The following is a 2366-nucleotide window of genomic DNA, read 5'->3' on the forward strand; positions in this document are numbered from 1 at the left end:
ACGCAAACATAAACATGAATTTGAAACAAATGGAAATGGCCATCAGAGTAAAGTTGAAGAGGAAACAAAAGTAAAGAAACGCAAACATAAACATGTAGAAGGTATTCGTTATACAACTTATATTCTCCTTTGTTTTGAAGATGCTTTTTCTCAGTTCCAGAGCTTAATAAATTACCTAAGTAGAATTTTTAAGTAGGAAGTTGCATATACAAATTAGATTATTTTTTAACGGTGATTGCACAGTTCTTTTGTATAATCTGAAACTCTAAGCAAATATAAATTCATGTTAGAAGAACAGAACTTTAGGTCGTGTCAGAACTTTTCTTCTAGTTTTAAATTTTTTTGTGTATGTTTATCCAATTCCAGCTCCAGAGGAACCTCCTATCAAAACAAAGAAAATGAAAACCGAAAACACCAATGACAACAAAAAAAGTGTGGGAACTAATAAAGGTATTCTTAAAAGGACAATTTAGTTAATTTAGACTAAAAGACCTAATGCAGAATATAAATACAGTACTTCTGCAGGAAACCATGAAATACATTTTGCCGCAGCGTACATAAATGCATATTCAATATACACACCAGGTCATAGTAAGTAGCCTGTGCTACGCTTAACATCTGACCCTGAATTACTTATCTCAGTTGTTGCTTCAGTTGTGCTGGCAACCTCTGGCTACATTTGGTTCCACTGAGCAGTGAGGAATCTGGTGTGTTTGTTTCACCACCACAAGTCTCTTCCCTGCACGTTAGCCAGCACAGAGGAAAAAGGAAAAAGCTCTCTTGGACCTCCTGGTATCTCTCATATCCCCATTTTTGCTCAGTGAATCATAAATTGGATTTCAGATGTGTCAGACCTCAGTTTATGCTTGGATAAAGCTACTTCTTCCTATCATCCAACACATTAAGGCTGTTGCTTGAACATACAGATTGTTATTTGGGAACTACCAATTAACGACCTCTGAAGGTGGTATTTGACTGCCCATGCTCTAAGCTTGAGGAGACAGGACCTTCCTAACTATACTAGAGAAGAAGACCTGGCAATGCCTAATTTTACTAACAGTGTTGTACACCTAATTATTTTCTAGGTAAATTCAACTGGAACGGAACCATCAAAGCTGTTCTGAGACAGGCTCCAGACAACGAAATTTCAATTAAAAGACTAAGAAAAAAGGTATGGTAAAACATTGGGATTTTTAATCTCCTTTTGTCTTGTGAATTTCTTTCTGTAATGCTGAAGTTTGTAAAATCCTGGTTTGACGTTATTTAGCAGAACATCAATTGACAGAATGTCAACTGAAGGATGGGTTCCTTATTGCTTACTGAGTTACGGAAGAAATTCAGTGCTAATTCTGCAAAGAAATAATAGGATCACAGATTCTATGCTGCTTTTAATACAGTAACATGAACATATTACTGCTTAAAGTGGAGTCATCTTTACTAACTAAAAACTATTCCTCTGTCTTTGTGCAGGTTATAGCTCATTTTTACGCAGTAGCTGCTGAACAGTACAAATCAGAAGAGGAGATCCTTGTCACATTTAATAAGAAAGTGAATAACAATCCCAAATTTAAAGTTCGGAAGGACAAAGTGAAACTTGTGAAATAAAAGTCTGCATACTTTGCTGTTGCGTTTTAATCTTGCAGAGGGAGTCAAACTCTTCTGTCACCTGTACAAATACTATGCATTGGTCTCAAACTGTATATGTGAAAGCAGAATTTAACTTTTAATACTGGGCTCGTTTTTCTAGATTGATCACAGAACATTTTCAGATACTTTATTTTTTGATTTTATGGAAAATGTATATTTTCTGGTACAAGTTTTAAGAGACATTGAAAATAATTACTGCCTACTGTATTAAAATTCTCCCAGTAATGGATATAATTTATAGGCATGAATGTTTTACCTGGACCTAGGTTGTGTGGCTTTTTGCAGAAACTATTTTAAGAGCAAAGAGGATTTTCATATTAAAAAACCCACTGTGGAATAAATGTTTTGTTATGTTCAAATCCAAAGTGGCATGACTGATATCCCCTTTACACAGTGTAGCTAGTGTATGCAGGCTTTATTAAACAACTAAGTCTGTGGTGTAAAATGCGTAATTATAGTGTCTCAGGTTTGTGTGGGCAATATTGCACGTTCAGTGAAAATCTAAAGACTGAGTTACCTGTATATGCACTGCTACTGGAAGTCTTGATTAGTAATGCAACTGACTGCAATATAAGTGGTTACATGGACCAAAAATTGACTGATGAAATCAATTACTTTAAAATACCACCTTAAATATAATAAATCTTGTCACTTTTATAACTGTATAACAAATCCACAGATTATAAATTATTTGAAGAGGCTGTTACAGTGCAGTCACC

The 2366-nt window shown here is 34.9% G+C and overlaps 1 protein-coding gene across 1 annotated transcript; it reads left to right on the forward strand.

The window, feature by feature from the left end:
• The first annotated feature begins 6 nt into the window (after nucleotides 1-6).
• LOC108491904 (cell growth-regulating nucleolar protein-like) lies at nucleotides 7-2335 on the forward strand. Its single transcript, XM_017803699.1, has 4 exons — nucleotides 7-101; nucleotides 367-450; nucleotides 1086-1171; nucleotides 1471-2335. The coding sequence occupies exons 2-4, from the start codon at nucleotides 399-401 to the stop codon at nucleotides 1603-1605; spliced, it is 273 nt and encodes a 90-aa protein (XP_017659188.1). The 5' UTR covers nucleotides 7-101; nucleotides 367-398; the 3' UTR covers nucleotides 1606-2335.
• Nucleotides 2336-2366: the final 31 nt, after the last annotated feature.

This window comes from Lepidothrix coronata, unplaced genomic scaffold, assembly GCF_001604755.1.
Source record: "Lepidothrix coronata isolate B3197 unplaced genomic scaffold, Lepidothrix_coronata-1.0 Scaffold2542, whole genome shotgun sequence".
Classification (NCBI taxonomy): Eukaryota; Metazoa; Chordata; class Aves; order Passeriformes; family Pipridae; genus Lepidothrix; species Lepidothrix coronata.